At 38.8% G+C, this 21,338-nt stretch overlaps 1 protein-coding gene across 2 annotated transcripts in view; it reads right to left on the bottom strand.

Annotated features, from left to right (window-relative positions):
- Nucleotides 1–21,338, bottom strand: part of abcc1 (ATP binding cassette subfamily C member 1 (ABCC1 blood group)) — a 51,747-nt gene that overhangs the window by 4,645 nt on the left and 25,764 nt on the right. For both annotated transcript variants that reach the window (XM_072369692.1, XM_072369693.1), the window contains exons 21-29: nt 9,672–9,798; nt 9,350–9,557; nt 8,823–9,133; nt 8,271–8,470; nt 7,946–8,072; nt 7,132–7,233; nt 5,279–5,425; nt 5,005–5,163; nt 4,657–4,823 (exon numbers count right to left, since the gene is read on the bottom strand). In XM_072369692.1, the coding sequence (XP_072225793.1) occupies nt 4,657–4,823; nt 5,005–5,163; nt 5,279–5,425; nt 7,132–7,233; nt 7,946–8,072; nt 8,271–8,470; nt 8,823–9,133; nt 9,350–9,557; nt 9,672–9,798 (1,548 nt within the window). The remainder of the gene's footprint in view (nt 1–4,656; nt 4,824–5,004; nt 5,164–5,278; nt 5,426–7,131; nt 7,234–7,945; nt 8,073–8,270; nt 8,471–8,822; nt 9,134–9,349; nt 9,558–9,671; nt 9,799–21,338) is intronic.

Genomic DNA, 21,338 nt, shown 5'->3' with positions numbered 1-21,338 from the left:
TGGTTAGGAATGAAAAAGATCATAAGCTTTTAGGTGAAAGAGGATCAGACTGATGGAAGCTTGGACAGAGCCAATGAGCTGCACATGCATTTTAATAGGTTCAGCTCAGATCAGCAGATGTTCAACACTTATCATGCTCCTCACCTGTCTCCAGTAACAAAGACCTCACACCCTACCTGTTCCCACATCCTCCCTGTCACACTTCCATAAGGTCACCCTACACTTCAGTCATGTCTTACAGCCTGACCAGCATCTCCCACCACATCATGACTCACTGAAAGCTCCTCTGCCTCCCCCTCCAGCCTCTTTGTCTCCAGTGAAGAAGCAGCTGGAAAGACTTAATCAGAATGAGGCTGCTGGTGTCAGGCCCAGGATACAGAGGACCTGTGCAGAACAGCTATGTTTCTACAGCACCTCTTCATCCTTCACCTGAGTCAGAAAGTTCTAGTGCTGTGGAAGTCATCCTGCCTTGTTCCTGTACCTAGAAAAATCACATGCATCTGCCTTCAGTGACTACAGTTTTCCCAACATCCCATGTCATGAAAGTCCTGGAGAGACCTTTTGTTGTCTTACCTAAACAAGCAACTGAAAATCTTTCAGGATCCACTACAGTTTGCTTATCATCCTGGGATTGGTGTTGAAGATGTCATCATCTACCTGCTTCAGCATGCCCCCTCTCACCTGGACAAAGCAGGCAGCTTGATGAGAATTATATTCTAGCTAGTGCTTTTAATACAGTCCAAACTGCACTGTTACGTATGAAGCTCCAGAAAATACAGGTTGATGCCTCCACAACCACCTGGATTACTGACTACTTGACAAACTGACTAGTTTGTGAGACTGAAGGGTTGTGTGTCTGAGAAAGTGGTCAGCAGCACAAGAGCACAACAGGGCACTCTTTACACCTCAGACTTTACTTAGAACTCAGACTCCTGTCATCTACAGAACTACTCTGATGACTCTGCAGTTATTGGGTGTATCAGTGACTGACAAGAGGATCAGTACAGGGAACTGGTCAATCACTTTGTGACATGGTGTGGCAATAACCATCTCATCTTAAACACAAACAAAACAAAACTGTGGATTTTAGGAGGACCAGGAGTAAGCCAAATGCGGTCTCATCCGAGATGAAGAGGTGAAGGCAGTTGAGGACTACATATAACTGGGAGTTTACCTGGACCGCAGAATGGACTTGAGATGAAACACTAGGATTGTCTACAAGAAGGGACATAACAAACTGTATTTATTAAGGAAGCCAAGGTCCTTGTTAAAGTTGGTTAACGTAAAGAACAACACTGACCATCCTCTTTATTGCATTGTGTTGAAACAACAGTGTAATCAGTTTGGGGCTTCTTTAGCTCCAATGCAAAATAGAAAGATAACAGGAGGTCCTTCCTGACAGCAGCAATGAGTGTTTATAATGAAAGCTTACAATGATGGCATTACGAAAAACATTGCAACAATTCAATTTCAAGGTATTCTTTAAATGTATCCAATTAATTTAGCATGTCAGCTAACAGAGCAATCTTTTTTCCTAAGGAAAAATCTTTTGTTAGAGCTCTGTCAAAACAGTAAAAACCTGAGCCCTTCCCAGTCGCTTCGCCTAGGTGAGATTGAGCTGGCCCAGAAAAGCTCCAACACTGACAGTAGCCAAACACAACGACCCATACAGGCTGTCAGTCAGCAATCTAGGAATAAGAAGAGGGAGGCCAAGCAACCTGCATTTTCTCTGCTGGTTAAGATGGTGGATGTTCTCTGTTCTCCAGCTTCACCAGCTTTGAGTGTGCTGCTGGGAGAAGCTTATCTCATATTCCTGTAGCTAAAGCGTCACCTACATTCTCCAGCCAGAGAGAGAGAAAAAATGCTGATAATGGGACGCCTCCAACTCGCATAAGAACAAGCTCATGTTTAAAAATAAAGCATAAACAGAATTATAGTATTATCACCGAAGGAGGATTATGAGGTTATTCCCTCGTGGGATGTGGAATGCTGTTGAATCTGCCATTGCACAAACACCTGGTGCACGTGCAGTGCCAACAAAGTGCCGTGATCTTAATCTGCAGCTAGATGGGTCCGTAACGGACTCTGAGAACCAGACATGGCTGAGATCAAATTCAAGGCTGTCAGTCCACTGTCTAAGGACAGAGAGGTGGGCTGCACTCACAACTTCAACCTGGGTCCATCGGACAATATTGCGAAGGTACAGATTTCAGTTTGCAGTAATATGAGGTAATGAGGTTTTTACAATGAGTATGAGTACACAGTGCTACCTTTTGAGCTGTCCCTGACCTTGAATGTTTCTGCAATGTACCTGAGACAGTAATAGCCCTGTTGAGACATTGGTGATTTTGCCTGGCTAAATATTTAGACTACTGGCTCCTTTTGGCACAGTAAAAGTAGGCGGGAGTGAGGCTGATGAATGAGCTTGTTTAACACCTGGCAGATCTGGACTTTATAATAAACCCAAAATAGAGTGTGTTGTCCCCGGTAAAATATAAGAATGATGCTATTCACAGCTTTCCTATCAGCGTAGAGAGTGTGGACCTTCAGAGCCTCTCTCAAGTGTTTGCATCTGCATGGATCTGTTCCTTTCAGGCTTTGCCTTCGACTGGGGTTGATGGGATGTGCCATACTAGTAATCCGACTCAGCATGAGAGATATTCAGCAGTGGGTGGCATTCCTAAGACTGGATCCCATGCATCACGGCGCACGGAGGGTGCGAGTAAATGTGGAATACGTCATGGCACTACGCTGCTGGCGACATTTAGATTTCCTGGTCCAAGTCGTACTTTTGGGCATTGCCTTATCATGGAAAGTAATAACAACAGACCCCAGCCTGTTGGGTTGGGATAGTGTGTGAGAGGTCTTAAGAGCCATTGTCTCAGCAATCCTAATTACTAAATACCTTGGGCTCTTAGCAGTGTTTCTCTCCCTGAAATACTTTCTTCTGTTTCTCAGAGGACACAAAGTTCTGGTGAGAACCGACAACACAATGACAGTGAGTTATATCAATAACAAGAGGGATTTGTCTTCCAGACAGTTATCCATGCTGGCATGCATACTGAAACTGTTGGACGGCGCCTGGACTATACATCCAGCTATTATGAAGGAAGTGTTGCTCTGTGTCAACTGCGATGCAGTGGATATGTTTGCATTAAGGTATATGCACAATTTCCACTGTTCTTCTCAATTTGTGACCTGGGTGTGCCCCTCTGCTTACACATGCTTGGCCCCGTGTCCTCATGTACATCTTTCCCCTCTGACTCTGATACTTTCAACGATGACCAAAGTCATGATAATGCCAATTCTGGTAGCTCTGCACTGGCCAGCAATACATTGGCGGGCAGAGATTTATCAACTAATGTGCAGATTTGTGCACACTTTGCAGGGACACGATCAAGGCTTTCTTCCTAATTAAGGTGTAACTGGCTGCTATCTCTGCATGCCATGTGGGCTTTGAAGGTAAGGGAAGGCGTGTCAACATCGTTTAGTTTGCCATTTCATGAAGGGAGCACATAGGCTTTCTCCTGTCTCCAGGCCCCTGACACCATAATGGGATTTGGCAGTGGTGCTGGGTCTCTGGGTCTCCATTTGAGACACCAGATTGCTTTGGTGATACGCACTCACTGTCCTTGTGGCATTCTCTGCACTGCCTTCTTCTGTGTCTGAAAAACAGCGGCTGCATATGTTGTGTCCAGTTTGCGCTCTGCGTTTGTACATGGGTAGAACAAAGGGGTTTCGAAGAAGTGACCAATTCTTTGTTTCATAGCTAGGGCCCTATAATTTCCGCGATCACGGAATCGTGGACGGAATTGTGGAATTGGCCGATTAAAACGACATAACGTTTTGTCGTTACGTTTTTACATAACGACATTATTCGATATAATTTACCTGAAATACTGTTTTCATGTGGAAGATGTCTGGAGAAAAACTGCACGGAGGGAAGCAAATCTGATTGGCAGAACAAGCCCCCTACACGGAATGAGCCCCTCCCACCTTCAAAACAATGTAGGCATGGCGAAGTGGCTGCCCACGGCTCTGTCTTTGTCGTTGAAAAAAACTCAGAAACTCGACACTAACCCTTCAATACAGAGCCGAGCAATACCCAAATGACTTTTATGTGACAGGTGAACTGTTGTTCTGCAAATTTTGCCAGTACTCAATTGACAATTGACAAGGTACTAACTCACAAGAACTTACTGGTCCTGTTTCTGTTTCTGTATTTATCAGACGCTTTTATCCAAAGCCACTTACAAATGAAGATATAACAAGCTCTATAAAAAGCTAACAATAAACTACATAGAAGGAACCCAGGAGTCCGACTCTGTCAGAGGTGACAGAGTAGAGATAGGGTGCAGGCATAGAAGGAAGTGCAGAAAGAGCCAACAGCTTAAGTAACATGTTTAAGTTAAATTTGAAGAAGTTTTAAATGTTTGGTTGTCGTTTTATGACAAGTCAACTTAAGCTTCATTACTTGCTGCTTGTTTTTGATGTCCATCCATTTTCTATACCCGCTTAATACATCGTTCAGGTTGCGGGGGGGCTGGAGCCTATCCCAGCGGTCAACTGTTTTAGTTTAAAACAAAAGCCTGTTTTTTAAGTAGTTTAGATAAACAGTATTTAATATTTTGCATGCCTGCATAAAAGCAGTTATACCTGAGGTTCTCTCCTCCTTCACTACACTCATGATTGAGTTTGTCGGGCAGGCCAGACACAAAGCTCTTGAGATGGGAAAACTCCAGAGCCCTCCATACTTCCTCATCAGAGTAGGAGTCAAAAGGATCAAGGTTCATCCTCAAAGAGCCTGAAAACAGCACTGGGTCCTTAAGAGACAGGAAACAGCTGTGTCAGTGTAAAACATCACTTTAGAGACCAATTTAGACAACTGGATTTCTGCCAATGAAGGGTAAGCCCTGGGCTAAAGTCCCATTGATTGACTGCATTGATGGACAGGTGGTAGATTGATAAAGTGCAACTGTTATTTTGTGTCTTCTCTGCACTGACCTGTGGTATGATGGTAATTCTGGAGCGGAGGTCATGGAGACCTAGCTTGGCAATGTTCACTCCATCAATGAAAATGTGACCCTCTGCAGCCTCAATGATCCGGAATAATCCCAGTGTTAGGGATGACTTCCCAGCACCAGTGCGTCCCACAATCCCCACCTTGTGGGAAGCAGCAAGACACATTCTGTAAAAAACAGTACATCTAATAACTTCTACATTAATTCACAATAACTGAAAAGACTACTGCCTTCAGTGCAGTGAAGTAAAGCCACACCTTCTCTCCTCCATTAATAGTAATGGTAATGTTGCGAATGGCCAGGTCCAGGTCGTGGCGGTAGCGCAGGCCAAAGCCTCTGATATCTATGCAGCCTTCAGTGGGCCAACCTGGGGGAATGCAGGAGGGCTCATGTTTCCACTCTGCCTGGTGATCAGAGGAATACATGTAAATTCATAAACTTGCTTAATATATCCATATCCATCCCAGCAGTCTCAAACACTTTCATTTCGATATCTTCAGTTCATCAAAATTCAAGATTTTTTTCTTTGTCACACCAGGGAAATTGTGGCAGAAGTAATCAGATCTTTAAGTTTCTCTTTAGTAAAAACTACTTCTGTACAAAATAAAAGAGCAAAAATCAAAAGTACTTATTGTGCAAGAGAATAGTCTCCATCTGTGCCATTTTAAAACCCAATAAATGTATTTTATAAAACATTCTTAAATAATATAATCCTCTACTCAAACTGAAACTTATCAAATTTTTCACCAAAACTAACACATGTAGATTTATTTCAAATGAACTAATTCTTCCCCTGGACAAGTTGGTATTTCTGTCTTTCTTTTTTTTCTGTTTTTTTTTTTAACTGATTTTCCTGATGTGTCAAGTTTAACTTTTGGAAGACACAAGAAAACAGGGTTATGTAAAAAAATAGAAAGGTGCATATAAGCAAACAACAAAGTTACAGAAGGTTGAGTCTCTTCAAACGTAATGTCAGCTGAGAAATGTTCACATTTCTTGAATGAGGACAGATTAAATTTGTGGATAAATGACAAGTTGCAGGGGTTACAAGCCTTCATGATGAAAGGTCACAGCATCATGCTTAAAAATAGCTGAACTTTAAGGTGAGCATTAGCATGTTCACCCAAGCTCACATTTTCATTACAGCCAATCAGTTCTGGAGGTTATAATATAATAGACATATATATCCCTCAATGGGATTCACTATAGAAGTAAATGCACTGGGAGACTGTTTATGTGATAGCAATGGTTTATGTTTGGCTTTTCTTGATGTGAATCCCAATTCCTTTAACTGGTTTCTTACAGTTTGGTCAAAAACATTGACTTTTGTGTTTTAAGTGTTTCAAGTTTTATCATCCTTTTCCGTGGCTTCCAATGCCTTTTCACATGTCATTCAAACTGGGACTGTTTTGCAGCACATTGGTGTCATTTTTGGAAGTACAGAGGCAGTATGAGTGTTAAAGTTGATCTGTCACTGATACTGATAAGCTCTCTCTTCTAACTGCAGACCTGTTTGCATATTTAGACTTGTGCTGATACTTGTTTTAGAAATGAAGATTTCAAGGTGGTTGCATAATCTAGTTCTAGTAACTGAGTGATTCAATAATATTTTTCTCTACTAAATCTAAAAAAATATTGCAAAAAAGACAACTATTTCATGTTTTCCAAAGCCAGTCCAGTTCATTTATTGAATTAAATTGTTTTGTGTCATATGTGTATTTTGTTAAAAAAAAAGTCTTTTATAAAAATTAACCTATTCCACATGTAGTGTTTCAATAATTTTTGCCAAGGGTTTTCTTGTTGTCTAAACTTGTGGGGAGGAATGTGGAAGTCCATGTATGCAACAATGTCTTGAGATATACAAGGTCATCAAACCTTTGGAGTAAGAATGTTTGCAATATGATTAGCTTCTAATCAAAGCATCAAAATACCATCCTGGTGTTTGGACTGGAAAAAAGCTACTCAGTTAAGTGCTGCTTGATGTTTTATGTGACTTACAATGCTTTGTACCCAACTTAGCACCACAAGAAACTAAAGAAGACAACAGATAATCCCCCAAATTACAAAGTTTAGTCATTCTTTGGTGCTTGGAATGTTTAATTCTAGTTACCTCTTTCTCTGTGTCACAGTACTCTTTTACTTTCTCCACAGCCACTATGTTGGTCTCCACATCAGAGGACATCCTCACCAGCCAGGTCAGTGAGGCAGTCAGCTACACAAAGTACAAAGAAAGGCAAGGTTAATGTTAAATATGATTTTTTGGGATCAATTTACAGATTACAAAAACAATCACTAAACCCAGGGTATATCATACCTGAGATTTCTTCCTCCACATCCATGTCTGGTTTATATCCCTAATCCTAACCCTTACATAAACCCTAAAAGTAAGTCTTAACCCTCAAAAATCAGTAAGTCCCCGAAAATTGTTGTGTAGTCATATTTTCATCTCCACCATGTAGGAAAGGATGTACACAAAAACACATACATTAAAAAAAAGGTAACTGAATGGTATTAGATAAGACTGCAACATTAAATGGTGGTGGTGTTAGGCTACTTGGTTTTAATTTAATGTATGTTAACTACTGCTGCCAATATACAATAATTATTACACAAATACACACTAATAATTTACTCAGAGGGAAACAAAATATAGGCCGAGTTTTTCTTTAGTTATTAAATGTAGTGTCAGCTGTCATATCTTAAAGCTAATCCCAATTTCCTGTTCAGCTCTCAGTGTGGGTAGAAAATTAATCATGAGGTGGGAGATCCACCTTAAAAGGTCAAGAAAAGTAAGGATTCGTACACTGAATGATGTAATACTCTAATCACTGCACAGAGCATCAAATAGCATTGAGTAGCTTTTAACAAGTTCCTTGTCTATGCCCCAAAAGAAGACAAGAACAGGTACAAAAATGTCAGTTTACCTGAAGGGCATAGGAGATAGACAGCCCCATAATGCCAGGGCTGAGGCTTTCTCTGGCTATAACAGCAAACAAAGCAGCAAATGACACGATGCAGTTTCCTACAAACTCCAGGCGAACTGCCAGCCACCTACACAAATACAATAAATTTGTTGAAACTTTGAGGACGCAAGTAATAGGCAAGCTTGAAGCAACTGAAGTAAATACAGAAGGATAGGAGGAAATGTTGAAAACAGACCAACTTGGTGTGTTCCAAACAAAATTTAGATAAATACTGTCAATTTTTAAACCAGTACTTTGTGTTGCAAGAGGGATTGGTATCCCTAACCTGTTAGCTACTATGCTAGGGTAGTAGGCCTTCTGGTTATGGTCCACGCGCTGGTCACTCTCATGGATGAATCGTTCCTGCTCACCAAAAGCTCGAATGACGGATGTGCCAAGCAGTGTTTCATTAAAGTGGGTGTAGATGGGTGAACGACTGACTGACTCCAGACGCTTCAGCTGTCGAGAAGATGCCACATAAAACCTCTGGACAAAAAGAGAAGAATCGTATGAGAACTGCAATCAAATGCATGAAACGAAGTCAAATACAAAGCAGTATCACAGATGAGCGGTATAGGACTGTACAATTTTCTATGCACAGTGCCTTATGCTTTAAAAATGGAACCCACACATGCCATTGAAATAGAATAAAGTCACATGACTTTCACCAGCCAATCAGCAAGGGTCAGACTATTTCACAATAGGTAATGTCATGGGCTATGACAAATCAGGAATGAGCCGGAAACAACACAAGGGTTTAAACTTTAAATTTCAAAGTATTTCAGTGATTGCTCTTTAAATGGTTAATAGAAGAAAATCTTTTGCCTGTTCAACTAACCTGCACCAATAAGTAGAACAGACCGAGGACAGGAATGATGATAGCTACTAGCGGTGTTGCAATCAGGATGATAACGCAAGCACCCAAAACATTGAACATAGATCCCATGAACATCTTAATAATGCTTGGGATCACTGAGTCGATGGTGTCCATCTCCTTGGCAAAGCGGTTGACCAGGTTGCCGCTGGGGGTTCGCTCAAAGAATGACATAGGTGAGCGCAGGACATCATACAGCATAGACTGGTGGAGGTAGCGGGCTGCCAGGATGCCACCAATGGACATGGAGAGGGAGTAACCAAAGACTGCCACACCTACAAAACAGTAGTGCGAGTGTAATAATTATAATGCTGTATGTTTGTCACACTATTGTTCCTACAAAAAGTTGTCAAACTCAGACAGAATACTATTTTCCAATTTTGCCTTCTGATTCAGTATCTATTTAGAATGAGTGAGTATGTCCTCAGTAAAGGTTTGTATGAATAAGAAACCCCAAAAGCACTCTTCTCCTCCCCATCAATAATACATACCTTGGGACAGACCAAAAGCACCATACACCCCCAGCCTCATAAGTCTGTTAGGCTGAGTGCCATTAACCACAGGGTCATCGGTCCACAGGCTTAGCCAGTAGTTGGAGAACAAGGAAACAAGGTGATGGGCAAGGAACAGCAATAGACTAATGCAGGACAGAAGCACCCCGATGGCTTTCAGATAGGCCCAGAAGACAGACAGCTTGACCTGCGAAAGGAGGGTGTAAGCTGGAATCAGGCTGCAGTTTGGGCACTGACACATACGACAAAGATGCTGAATTCTTTTGCCTAATGTGGATGACCATGTAAAACATCTACATACCCGGCCAGTGCTGGCCTTGTCAGCTTCAGTTAGTTTTCCCACCTCAGAGCTTTTGGCCTTCTGGCTCTGCTTCTCATCATTCTTGACCATCTGAGTCATTTTAGATACACTGCTGGAACCTGGATTGCTGTGTATAAAGAAGCACACATGCTTGGAAATGTTCAACAACTACAATATATTGTGAGAACATAAAAAATCCTGTGCAAGTTTGAGAACCAGATTTGTTCTCAAGTGGCATTAGTTTCTAGAGCTTTGCGGCTGTTTTTAAAACAAACTTTATTCAATGTTTGCAGTATACAAACAGAACAGTCAGTCATTCCAGTTCAAATTCAGGAAAGAGAAAACATAAATACAAAAAGTAAAAAAAATAAACAAAACAAATAGGCAATAAGTAAATAAAAACAGTGTGATAGACTCCACTAAAACACTCTGTACATAAAGGAATTACACTTCTGACAGCTTACTCGCTGAAAACCTCGCTGAATTGCTTTCTTATTTGTAATCAATTTAAGAGACTTCAAATAATAATCAACTTCAATCAAAAACAGCTTAAATAATGCGGTTGAGTTTTGAAATTTACACTTATGAATATGGAATTTTCCTAATGAAATATAAAGGTTCACAATAGTGCATATCTTTTTTTAGCACGCATGCACGCACAAGCTCAGATCCACTGCCCCTATTTTAGAGAGACATGGCCGGGCACCGAGACCTAAGGCAAGGAAAAAGCTGACCACACTTAGAGGGCTCCCGGCCCACGACTACAGGGAGCGTCACCACAGAGACACCCCCGACCAGGGCAGACAAGAGGCCCCGCACCAAGGCCCTCCAGCCACCCGGGCCAGAGCAGTCCACAGGACAGCACCCTTGTCAGTGGACCAAAAGCAGATCCCAGCGTGGTAGGCCCCCCATGACGAAACACTGGAGCTTAAAACTGAAAGACTAAAGCAGTAAAATAAGATAAAAAGGTGTAAAATTAACAAAATAGATTAAATGCTTTTCAGCTCATATAGTTAAAACGTCTAACTAAAACATGCAGTTAAACAAACAATTAAAATAGTATAGAACAAAAATTAAATATGATAAAAAGTTTCATTAAAAGGATAAAAGAAATCAATAAAATCAAATAAAAGTCTGATTAAAAAGGTGAGTCTTGAGCCTCTTTTTAAAAGCATCAACAGTCTCTGCGGCCCTGAGGTTCTCTGGCAGGCTGTTCCACAATCGGGGGCCATAATAACTAAAAGCCGCCTCCCCGTGTGTTTCAGATCGAACACGTGGTATTGTTAAAAGGCCAGTGCCGGAAGGCCTCAGGGTCCGTGAGGGTTGATATGGTAAAAGTAAGTCTGATAAGTAAGCAGGCCCAAGACCGTTAAGACTTCAAAAAATGAGTAAAAGAACCTTAAAATTGATCCTGAAATGTACGGGGAGCCAATGGAGCGAATTTCAAACTGGTGTAATGTGCCCCCGCCCTCTGGTCCTTGTCAGCACTCGTGTGGCTGAATTCTGTAGAAGCTGAAGATTATAGATACTCTTTTTTGGAAGACCAGAGAGTAGGGCATTACAATAGTTTAGACGACAAGAGATAAAAGCATGCATCAGCACCTCCGTGCTGGCCTGAGAGAGAAACGGGTGGCTATATTCTTAAGATGGTAAAAACCGATCTTTGTCATGTTGTTGGTATGTGGAATAAAACTAAGCTCAGAGCCAAAAATCACGCCCATATTTTTTACAGTTTGTGATGGTAATTTTGTTAAAAGTTTCTCTCTCTGGCCTTCAGAACCAATGATTAAAACCTCAGTTTTGTCCTGGTTGAGCTGTAGTAAGTTCGCTGCCATCCATGACTTGATATCTAAAATGCAGGCATCAAGTGGCCCTGTGTCATCAGGAGACACAGCAATTTACAGTCGTCAGCATAACTATGAAAGCTGATGTCGTGCCTCCTGATGACATCCCCGTGGGGAAGCATGTAAAGAATAAGAAGAAATGGACCTAAAATTGACCCTTGAGGAACCCCACAGTCCTCATGGGTTCCTGAGGAACATGTTTCCATACTTACAAATAAGTAAGAAGTAAGTATGGATTTGCACAGTATATAGTTCTCAAGTACTTTCCACAATGTACTACTATAGGCGCAACAATAAGACAACAAAAAGATTATTAAAAAGTTGCCACTGAAAAGGAAAAAAAAGTTAATGGTTAAACCATAAAGTTATGAACCAAAAAGAGATGGAGACCCCAGCCAAAAGGAAGAAAAAGGGCCAGTCACTTACTGAAAAAAACCAACAAATATAACCTAAAACAAAAACGACAAAACAGAACTACCAGCGGTCTCCAACTCAAACTAACATAAACTAAAATAAGAAAAAAAAACTCTGCCATCTAAGACAGATGAATAATAAGAAAAAACAAGGGTTAACTATTTAATCAAAAGAAAGCAAACCATCCATGTGGCTGCTGCCCCCAGAGTGAGAGAGCCCGCAACCTTCCTCCTCTCCCTCTTTATCCTCGACCTGATTATCAATTGTCTACTGGCCTGTGGAGGAGGAATCAAAGAGGAAGGAGAAGGCGGGGAGATAGCAGCACACAAAACACTCAGATGGATATATGTTATGCAGAATTTTTAAATGTAATTCTCTGATTTTGTTTGTGATACAAAATTTAAAAGGAACAAGCAACTCTTTGTGCCATTTAATATTTACAAAAAGGCCTTCCAAAAAAACTTAGTAATTTCAGTTATTTTCATCATAAAAAAAATTTCTAATATGTTTATTAGTACATTTTTTACTCAATATGCAAATATAATTTATATAAAGGGTGTTAACAGTTGTATGTTGCACATTTTGTTCCTTATAGCTTTTCATTAACTCTATAATTCCGTTGGGAATGGAGTTTATAACTGAGCTAAAGTCTTTAAATTTGATAGGGAATGCTTTTTCTGTAAGAAAAACTTTATAACCAAGTAGTTGGCCATCGACCCATTTCTGTAAATAGAGGGATTTGTTCCTTTTCGTGATACATTTGTTGTTCCAGATAATGGATTTATGTGGAGAGAAATTACGTGAATGACAGTTTTTATGCAAACAATGCTTGTTGATAAAATCTAGATATCTTAACTGGTAACCTAGAGACACTATATTTACAGGACAATAAGAACTGAAGACCTCCAACACTCCCAAAATAGTTGTGTGGGATGAAATGCCATAATGATTCTGGGGCTTTTAAGCATTCTTTCTGTCATTTCACCTTAAATGTATAATTCAAGTCTATGAAGTCCAGTACATCAAAATCACCTTTATCTTTAGGCCCAGAAAGGATTTATTTAGATGATGGTGCTTATTTTTACATACAAAGCTAACAAACATGTTATTAATATCCTTACATGTGGAGTCATGAACATTGCGAGAAAGGGCTGTGTACACAAATCTAGACACACCCTCTGCTTTAAAATCGACAAGTCTCTTTTTAAGCCATAAATTCAATATAGTTTTAGTTTTTTTCAATTTGGGGGAGAAATTAAGTTGCTGATGCTCCATAACATTCCTACAGACATGAATTCGAAGATATCTAACACTCCTTTTGACAGGAATGTCATAAAGTTTTAACATTTGTCTGGTACAAACATAAAATTTCACATTTAAATTTATTCAGTTTTAACCCAGAGACAGCTGAGAATTCATCTATTAATGAAAAATCATTTTCAATCTGATTCTGGTTTCGTTTCTCAAGAGCAAAAAAGTACCTAGAGTTTCTTTCATCTAGTTCTAGCCATTTTGCTCTTGACCTTATAAAAGCCCCTTTGACCATTTTAATATATGTATCGTCTATTTCCTCCTTTAATAGTTTCAATTTAATTTCTTCATCCTCTGACTGATTATCTTTCTTCATTATTATGTTCAATTCATTCATGATACTGATTTCTTTACTCCATCTCATTGCTGCGGATCTTACCTTGGATTAAAAAAAACCCTGTTTCTGTGTGCAATTCATTTTGGTATTCCCAAGTATCTGTTTTTTTTCACTATGTTACAAAATGTGTCATCATTTAATAAATCATTATTTAGCTTCCAGAAACCTCGTATATTTGTTTTTGTTTATTGCCTTGTAAGTGAACTGTAATCACCTTGTGATCAGATAAAGGAGCGAAATCATGAGAGGATTCTGAAACAAATTGTAGACATGAGGATGACATAAACCACAAGTCAATTCTAGATTGCAAAGATCTATTTGTATTACTCCAGGTAAACTCTTTCAAATCAGAATTTAAGTATCACCACACATCTAAACCAGCAAGTTGTTCACAGATGTTGGATTGTTCTTGCCGGTACTCTATCAATAAAATCATCTGGATAATCATTATAATCTCCCTCAAGAATCATGTGTGCTCCCTTGTATTTAAGACCTTCAAGTTTCTTACATAATTGTTTGAGTTTGTGGTTTTATGATTGTACAAATTACAAACTATGAAGATGGTGTTATCCAATTTGAAAACCAGAATAATCCATCAACCCTCATCTGAAGATAATAATTCAATAATGTTACCTTAAAATTTGTTAAGGAGAATGGCCACACCTGCTGACTGTTGAGAGGCGTGACAAAAATGACATTGATCACCCCACTGTACGTTCCAAAATTTCACGTAATTATTTCTTGAATGAGTCTCTTGTAAGAAAATCAAGTCAGCGTTTTTCCGTCAACAGAAAGTAAAACAGAACTAAAATGCAAGTCGGCCATGAAAGAAAACAAAGAATAAATTTAACTGGATGTCTGTTAAGATAACTTGTCTGTTAAGATAAGATAACTAATAAGACGAACTTGTAAAGTGCTAAGATATAAACACTTAAGGAAGATACTTTCAAAGGGCAAAACTCTAAATACAGAGTACTTTAAGTAAATTATTCATTCTTTTTATAATATAAATGAAGTGAGCCAAATACTCAAGCAAGCAAGTTGTTGTACCACTGTAGAAAAGTAAGTTGTGTAACAACACATAACGTAAATTGCATTAAATGTCACATAAATTAGTTATTATCACAATCATGTTACACAGTGGACAATAAATGACTTAGTAGGAAACCTTTTGTAAAGTAAAATAAGTTTTATAGAAAGCTTAAAGAAACTAGATAAAAAGCTGTTCCTGCGAAACAGCAGTGAGAATGCTGAAAAGCTGAATGGGGATAGCTGACCATGCTAAAAAAGCTGAAAATAGTGAAAATTTAGCAGAAGTCAAGTGAGTAATAGTTAAAATGGCTACAGTGTAATATACAGCAGGGAGTGGAAGAGTGATAGGAATGTTTGCAAACAGCTGCGGCTTAACAAGCTAGGAGCCAGTAGAACCAGCAGAAATGGCTGAATATGGATACTATGACCTCCTGTAAGAGCGAGGAAAATGATTTGAAGACCATAAGAACCAGAAGGATTAGAGGAACACGGTAAAGTAGTTTTTATTTCAATGGAGTGAAAGATTTTTTTTAAACTGCAGCGAGTTGAACTCAGCTGAACCTGTCTCTGGTGTCATATCAAACTTTCCATTGCAGTTAGTGAGAGAATTTGAAAGGTTTCTCTCGCTTCAAGGCTCACAGATGAAATTCTGTACTACCTTTAGTAGGTACATTGGCTGAAAGAGGACATCCTTTCCTACATTTTAAGGTATAATTTGTTTTTCTAAGTTAAACTGTATAAAAGTTAGAGGAATTTGTTTGAATATCAGAAAAAGTTCAAATGATCAGTCTGCCACTCTGCTGGCTGCTCATTCATAAAAATCATGAAGGAGCAAAAATGTTCATGTTTTTGAAGCTGTCATATTTCAAAATTGGCTTAATATTTGAAAAAGCTGCATCATTCAGTAATAGCTGATTTTCTTTTGAACATTTTTAAGTTTGAATGGTGTCTCTAGCTGAAAGTATGCTGAAGGAGTTACGTTTGAAAGAGGAGGAAGCTTTTTTCATGATTAGAAAGGCTTTATCATTACTTTTAAAAGGGAGAAAATTTTGCACGAAATCCTTAATATTTTGAATAGTGTGAAAGTTAGAAACACCAAAAGTCATAGCCAGCATCTCCAAGAAGAGCTGAACATTTTGTGCAAAAATTGTTTAGTTTGATTAAAGTATGCAGGAGTAGTTGAACGGCAAAATACAGAAGAACTAAGATGTTGGAACAATATAGAAAAACATTTGCTTAAGTATTGGCTGAAGGAAATTGAAGTTGAAATGACAATAGTGGAATGATTTAAACCTACTGGAAAAAACTACAGAATTATTATTTGAGGAAGTTGAAACATTAAAAACAGCAAAAAGATTTAAAGGAGAATGAAAATATGTGAAAAGTCTTTAGATTTTGCTAAGTCATTCTAAAAGAGTTAAATGGAACGTATATGCCACCTTAAATGGAACCTTAAATTGAATTTTAAAAGAGCAGAAATGACAGCTGAAGACAATTTCAACACAGAGATGAACAGTTCTCACGAAAAAGGTCAAAGATTAAATGGATCACCAGAACACCTTAAATGGGAAACAGAGAAACACAAAGCAGCTGAATTGAACAATGGGCTGGAATGAAATGGGCTCACATTTTTTAAATTAAGAAAAAAAAAACAGTTGCTGAATTGTTGGTTGAAGGAATTTGAATGTTGGAAGACAACAGTGGAATGAGTTCAAGCTATTGGAAGAACTGAAGAATTGATGAAAGAGTTGAAAATTGCAGAGAGTTACTTGCTTAAGTTTCAAAAGGCTTGAAAGGTATTTTTGAAAGGAGAAAAGAGACAATGGGCTGTAATGAAATAGGTTGAAGTAATGAAGACATCTGAAGATGCCAAAGTGGGTAAGAATTGGTAAAAGGTTTGAAAAAATGCAGAAGTCTCAGTAGTAAAAGGTGAAGGGTTAAAAACAAGAGAAGGAGAAGAAGAAAAGAAGGGTTAGACAACTCCAGCTCACTCAGAACTCAGCTGCTCGAGTCCTCACTAAGACCAAAAAAGTGGAGCACATCAGTCCAGCTCTGAGGTCTTTACACTGGCTGCCTGTCCATCAGAGTTAGAACTTTACAGTTCTAATGCTGGTCGATAAAGCTCTGAATGGTCAAGGACCAAAATACATCAGTGACCTCCTGACCCACTATGAACCTTCCAGACCCCTCAGGTCATCTGGATCCGCTTTTTTTATCAGTTCCCAGAGTCAGAACCAGACATGGAGAAGCTGCATTCAGCTTCTATGCTCCACATGTCTGGAACCAACTCCCAGAAAGCCTCAGATCAGCAGAAACACTCAGTGTATTTAAGTCCAGGTTGAAGATACATCTATTTTCAGCTGCATTTGAATAAAGCTCCAAATAAGCTTGAGTTTCAAAACATAATCATTTTAACTACTGATTTTATCATCATTTAGGATTTTATCTTTTTTATTACAGTTTATTTTAGCTCGTCTTTCATATCCTTTTTTTATTATGCAATCTCATCTTTATTGCTCTGATTTTATCTATTGTTGTTCTTTCTTTCTTTTTTGTCATGCTTTTTATTTAATATCTCTGTAAAGTACTTTGAATCACCTTGTTGTTGAATTGTGCTGTACAAATAAAATTGCCTTGCCTATGATTTTGCACTGTTTTGCACTGAATGTTATTTATTGGCTTTTTGGATTATTTGCATTTATTTAGAGAGAAAGAAATAAAAATAAATGTTTTTCCTTGGAGACTTCTTGATTTGGGGACTGGAGTGGTTTGGAACTTGTTTATACATTCCATGTCGCACACTCTGGGTGACTGATTCAAGTGACTCAAGTGACTCGTAAACCCGATTCACTTTAGTGAGTGACTCATACAAACTCGAGTATCCATGGGAATCGAGTATCCCATCACTTCTCTGGACTCCTGCCAAATCTGACCAGTGATGACATGTTTATCCGCATGTTATCCTTCAACTGCTGGTTGTCTTGAAAGTGTCCAGCAACCATGTGGTTTACACAGATAATTGGCAATCTTTCTGGGGAAAACCTGCTCTGAATAGGAGAGACATCATCCATCCCACTTTGGAAGGAGCATCCCTCTTACCTAGAAATATGGACGAATTTATTAGTCATCCAAAAACATGACAACCCAGGGTTGAGACCAGGATGCAGAGTTGTAGTCTTACACACTTCTCTGCATGCTCCCACGTGCTTCAGTCCCACTAAAGCCCTACAATGACTGTGTCTGATCCCACACTACCAAAATGACATAAGATCAACAAAACACAAGAGGAACCAATCCGGAAAACCTCCAAAAAAAGACAAAACATTTTACTGCACATAAACAAAACTATTAAATGTGGTTTGCTGAATATTAGATCTCTCCCTTCGAAGTCTCTGTTAGTGAATGATTTGATCTGTGATCATCATATTGATATATTTTGTCTTACAGAAACCTGGCTGCAGCAGGAGGATCATGTTAGCATTAATGAATCAACTCCCTCTGACTATTTAAATGTTCATGTTCCTCCAACCACAGGTAGAGGAGGAGGAGTGGCAGCTATCTTCAGATCAGGGTTACTAATCAGTCCTAGACCCAAGATTAGTTTTAGCTCTTTTGAATCTCTGATTCTCAGTTTTTCCCACCCAAAGTGGAAATCACAAAAACCTACTCTGGGGTATGAAACACAGGCACACAAGAAGAAGGGGTGCTGAGGTATTGCAGAATAGTTGTTGAGAAAGGCGAAAACATTCTTATCATGGCAACATCAGCTGAGTGACCTGTAGGGGAGTAAAAGTTTTCAAACAAAAAGTGTCTGCCTCTGACGGAATGAAGCAACCGTATCAGTTTGAACCGATGTTGCGCCAAAACATGGCTGTCAGAAACTGATTGTATGGTCACTGGAGCACGTGCAGCTTGTTTCACTCAGTGTCTGTAGTCTGCAACTGTTCCTCTCAGCATCAAAAAGACAACACACAAATACACATGACATTATGTCCAATGTAACAGAAAAGGTGAGTTGTTTTTAAATGTTGCAATGTGTTAAATACAAGTGCAAATGAAGAGCCTTGCTTTGTAATCAAACACGGTATTCAGGCATGTTTCTGCTTTACCATTTTGGCTTTGCCTTCTGCTTGTTTGTCTTCAGAATGTGCAAGGATGTGTTGATGACTTATTGTATAAAGAGTCTCAACTAATTAATTCAAGATAAAATATGTACAGAATAACTACTAAACTTATGCATATATTTTGCACACATTCTCTTCACCATCTGCAATAACCTTAAAAGCAATTGCAGCAGTTTTTTAACAACCACAAATTGATTACAGCCCCTATCTTGTCATTAAAATGTTGATTCAGTCATAAAAAGTTTCATTCGAGATTTATGTTCTATACGTAGGCGTCATCAAACCCCATTCACCGGTGTATAACAATTTCATACAATTGTAATGGAAAATTAGTTCTTATATGCATTGTATTGAGTGTTACTGTGTATAACCTGCAAATGACTGAGCTGCAAGGTACCACCCTGCCCCGTTTAATTCCTCTTTACAATGGTGGGCTTGTTATAATGAGATAGCTGCACTTTAAGGGGGACAGGGCTGAGGCTGGTATTTACGACTGTGTCTGGGTAACCTCAACTGATGGTTGGGGAGGAAAGATAGAAGAACAATCAACTATACCCAAAGAGAGATGACATGATAAGAGGGCAATATAACTGTGTGTTTTTGCCTCAGTGGTTAGAGCAACTCTGTATTCTGTACTGTGTTGTTCTCTCTTTCAAGATATTATTATTAAAGCCTCTTATCTCCTCAGAAGAGAATAACTGACTCTGTGCGTTACTAAATTTCCACCACACAATGCATTCTAATAGACACAAGCTGAAGTGAGTCGTCTTCTTTGGTTCCGAATAGATTTGCACATTGTGTGCTTGGAAACGTGCATGACGTAGTTTATGTACAACAGACGCACAACAGAGCATATAAGCTCAACTATCAGTACATGGCGCTCTGCGCTGCACGAAACGCGAGCAGTGAGAGCAAATGAGACAGTTCACATGTTTATGACAAAGCATCGATAGCAAAGTAATGAGACACATCTAATGAAGTAAGCCGCAAAGAACTCGCTCAGAGATGACGGTGATGGGTAGTTTAATGTAGTCAGCTACACCAATGCACTTAGAAAACTTAGAGACTTTTAGAAAACTGCAACTATGTTATTTTGATCGCGGTAGACTTTATTGTACATCTAATTTAATATTGAAAATAGACAACTTAAAGTTTTGGATAAAATCCTCGCTATTTTCAGATGAGGGAGTAAGCTCAAAATAAAATGATTTGGCTGCATTCATCACAATAACCTTATATCAAATTAGAGTAATGGTATTAACTGATATGGATCAATTATATGTCTTATGAAATGATAAATTCTATGATTTTTAGGTTTGCCTTTTGGGTGACAGCACACATTGGGAAACAGAAAGACAGACCAGGTGAGAAGGTGGAAAGAAAGATGGTTTACTTATATTTAAAAAAAAGATTTGATATAAAGCAGCAGACTGAAATATTGCTTTGAATAATTATTTGAATTGACAGAGATCATAGTTCAATAGGTTTAGTTTTTTGTGGCAAAGAAAGAAAAGCGGGATGAACTGGCAGAGAAAGGCAAAACAGAGGGCAAGACAGAAGAGTTCAATGAAGGACAGGAGGGATTTTAAGATTCAATTAGAAGATTTTAGATTTTTTAACCTGTAGAATATTTTTAAATTTATCGGTGTATAAAAATACTTCTTTTCATGAAAATGAATATCCCAAGCCCAATTCTTCATTTTGCTTCTAGCAGTTTGTGTTTCAGTTGTTTGACAGAAGCAGTGATTGGTTTAAGCGTGGGAAGCTCATTGAACATGTGGCATCGCACATTTCATAAATAGAGCAGGTCTTTACAATAAGAAAGTTTATCTCAGTAATGGGGCCTGTGCCCCAGGACAATGTCTAGCAATGCCCCTGATTATATAGATTATAAGCAAACTAGTTATTTGTCCGCCACGTCCACACAGCAAAAAAGACATGTTCGCTGAAATCATGTTTCCAATGTACTGCGCTCATATGACAGCATTACTCTGGAAAGTGTGAAGGCCCAAAATGGTTTTCTACAGCATTTTTTTTTTCTTAAAGGCGAAAGGTGGTTTGAAAATGTTGTAAATGCAGACTTTCATCATTTTTATATTCTAAACAAACTGCTGTTTTTAGCGGTGACACATACTGTAATGTACACATCATATGTTGCTTTTTCTCCTTCAACTGATATGTTGTAGGAACCAGAATTTCAATATAAAATCTTGAACTGGAGAATAAAGGAATCTTTACACAAGTTTAATGGTATTATCCTTTTTTTTTGTCTGAAAACATCACTGCCTCCCTCACAAATATTGTGCAGAGACTCTAATGCTGCTTTTTGTCCATTAAAGTAGAGAACACACATCCTGGTGGTGTAGAAATTCAATATCAGATACCATTACCCCTGTGTTACCCCTACCTCACCACATATTAATATTGAAATTTACATCCAATTTACATCCATGATGTCTTAATTTGTCCATTATAGCTGGGGGAACACATCCCGAGAGCTTGGAAATTCACCATCAGATACCACTCTCCTTATGTCTAAAGGGACACAAGGCTCACGCATCTATCAAATTCATAAAAGGTGAATTTACCTCTACATGCTAAATTC

This window comes from Leuresthes tenuis, unplaced genomic scaffold (genome assembly GCF_036924035.1).
Source record: "Leuresthes tenuis unplaced genomic scaffold, fLeuTen1.0.hap1 SCAF_17, whole genome shotgun sequence".
Lineage (NCBI taxonomy): Eukaryota > Metazoa > Chordata > Actinopteri > Atheriniformes > Atherinopsidae > Leuresthes > Leuresthes tenuis.
Note: the sequence above shows the minus strand (reverse complement) of the source record. Positions and strands in the feature narration are given on the sequence as shown.